Source organism: Pterocles gutturalis, unplaced genomic scaffold, assembly GCF_000699245.1.
Source record: "Pterocles gutturalis isolate BGI_N339 unplaced genomic scaffold, ASM69924v1 scaffold3037, whole genome shotgun sequence".
Lineage (NCBI taxonomy): Eukaryota > Metazoa > Chordata > Aves > Pterocliformes > Pteroclidae > Pterocles > Pterocles gutturalis.
In genome coordinates, this window is record NW_010107664.1 from 1,614 (window position 1) to 3,645 (window position 2,032).

At 58.7% G+C, this 2,032-nt stretch overlaps 1 protein-coding gene across 1 annotated transcript in view; it reads left to right on the forward strand.

Moving 5' to 3' along the window:
• Positions 1–276, forward strand: part of SLC8B1 (solute carrier family 8 (sodium/lithium/calcium exchanger), member B1) — a gene marked incomplete at its 5' end in the record, with an annotated part of 1,877 nt that extends 1,601 nt beyond the window's left edge. The window contains 1 exon segment of the mRNA XM_010088177.1: positions 36–276. Coding sequence (XP_010086479.1) covers positions 36–276 — 241 coding nt within the window.
• Positions 277–2,032: the final 1,756 nt, after the last annotated feature.

Consider the following 2,032-nt stretch of genomic DNA (forward strand, 5'->3'; position numbering starts at 1 on the left):
AGGTGAGGGGGCAGCGGGGCGGTGGCGGGGGTCAGGCTGGTGGCAGGACCCTGGGGTCACTCCCCATCTCTCCGGCAGCTGGAGCCCGACAGCCTCCTGGTGTGGATCCTCGCCGGAGCCCTGGGGCTGAGCCTGGTGTTCTCCTTTGTGGCGGTGCCGGCGCAGTGCTTCCAGCTGGGGAAGGCGTACGGCGTCTGCCTCATCCTCTACTACCTGGCCTTCCTCTGCGTGGCCCTGCTCACCGAGTTCAGGGTCATCCGCCTTTCTGCCATCTGACCAGCCCCGGCTCTCCTCCTGCCTCCCGCCGGAGCAGGGCCTCGCTGTCCCCTCTCCCCATCCCTGCCAGGGGGACAGGGGCACCTCCACCCCAGCCGTGCTGCTGCCAACGTGTCCTGGAGGCGTTGGGGGCCAGCCCAGCCCTCGGACTTCATGTTGTGGGGGGGGACAGGAGTGGGTTGGTTGTGGTTTGGGAAAGGAAAAGGAGCCGTTAGTACCTATGTCCCCTCCCCACGTTGGTTAATCTTGTTTAACTCAAGGTGGCTCTGGGCAGGAGTGAGGTTAGACCCCAGGGACAGGGGAGAGGGCAGCTCCAGCCTGGGGACACAAAGGAGAGGTTTAACCTCTTCAGCCACTTTACTTTCCCCTCCCTGTCTCCATCCTGGCTGCTCTGGGACAGGATTTGTCGAAGGTTTGTCGTTGCAAAGGACGTGACGCGTTCACACTGTGGGTTTAAAGAGCAGCCGAGGCAAAGCGAGAGGGGGTGGAGGTGAGATGAAGCTCCAGGGTAGTGGTTGGCTTTAGTGCAAGCAAAGCTGGAGGAAAAAAAAACCAAACAAACCAAGGGAGGCTGGTTTCCCCTGCTTTTTTAAAGGATGTTTTTCAACCTGAGTTTCAGATCCTACTTTTCTCCTCCAAGGGCAGACAGAGCTGTAGGAAAGGACGTGGAGGTTTCCACACACCGTGGTAGCCTCTAGCACAACTAGGTTTAGGCACTGTAAAAAAAAACCCAAAACAAACTGCAATTAAAAAACCCAAACACAACCCGACCTTGACTCATGGTGTTTGCAGGGAGGCTGTTTTCTCCCGCTCTGTGCTGGCGTGACACAGCCCTGAGCCAGCGCTGTGCTGTTAGAGGGGAGTGGGACCACCCTGGATTCCTGCGGAGCTGAGCCAGCAGCAGTGGGAGGAGAGTGGGGGGCTGGGGTGACCCCTGCGCTGTGCAGGACAGTTTTCTCCAGCGGCTGGGAGAAGCAGTTCCTGTGGGTTCACGAGCGGTGGATTTCCCAACAGCAGTCACATGCGCCTGACTCGGCCATTTGGTTGCAGGGTCAGGAACTGCAGAGTCACGGCCAGCCCAGGGGCAGCACGGGCTGCGAGGGACATTACTCAGCTCCCCAGGGACGGGGTGTGGTCCTGGGGAAAGCAGAGCGGGTGGACTGGTGCTTCTGCTCCCCGGCTGGAGAGCAAACTGCCGTTAGGACGGATAACCGCATCTCGCTCTGCGGGGAGCCAGGGGCTGTTTTGCAAGAAGCACAACAGCCACCCCTGGTTCCTGCTGCCTTCTGGGGGAGCCAGCAGCCTCCTGGGCCTGGATCGTTTATCCTTTTTTCTAACCAGATACGGGCTTTCACAAAAAATACCGTTCCCTGTGCCGGGGGCGGTTGGCTCTGCCCTGAACCTGCTCACAAGTTACCGGCAGTGGCTGGAATTATCCAGGGAGCAGCGGCACAGAGCAGGCAGGGCTAAAGCCATTGAAACCGCAGCCAACGTGCCGAGAGAGAGGCACAGGGTCAAAACCCCCCTTCTAGCCTTAAACACTGCTTTAGGGTAGCTTTAAAAAACAGAAAGCATTGTCTTAACGTTTAGGGAAAAACCTGCACAGGGGAGGGCAGAAGGGAAGCTGGGCTTTACAGTGTCCAGGAACAAGAATTTGGAGCAGCTCGGCGGGGCATGCATGTAAAATATGCCCACGCAAGCAGTCGCCCCTGGAGAGGGAGGGCGGGCGCTGCTCCTCTTCAAACACTGTGGAAAT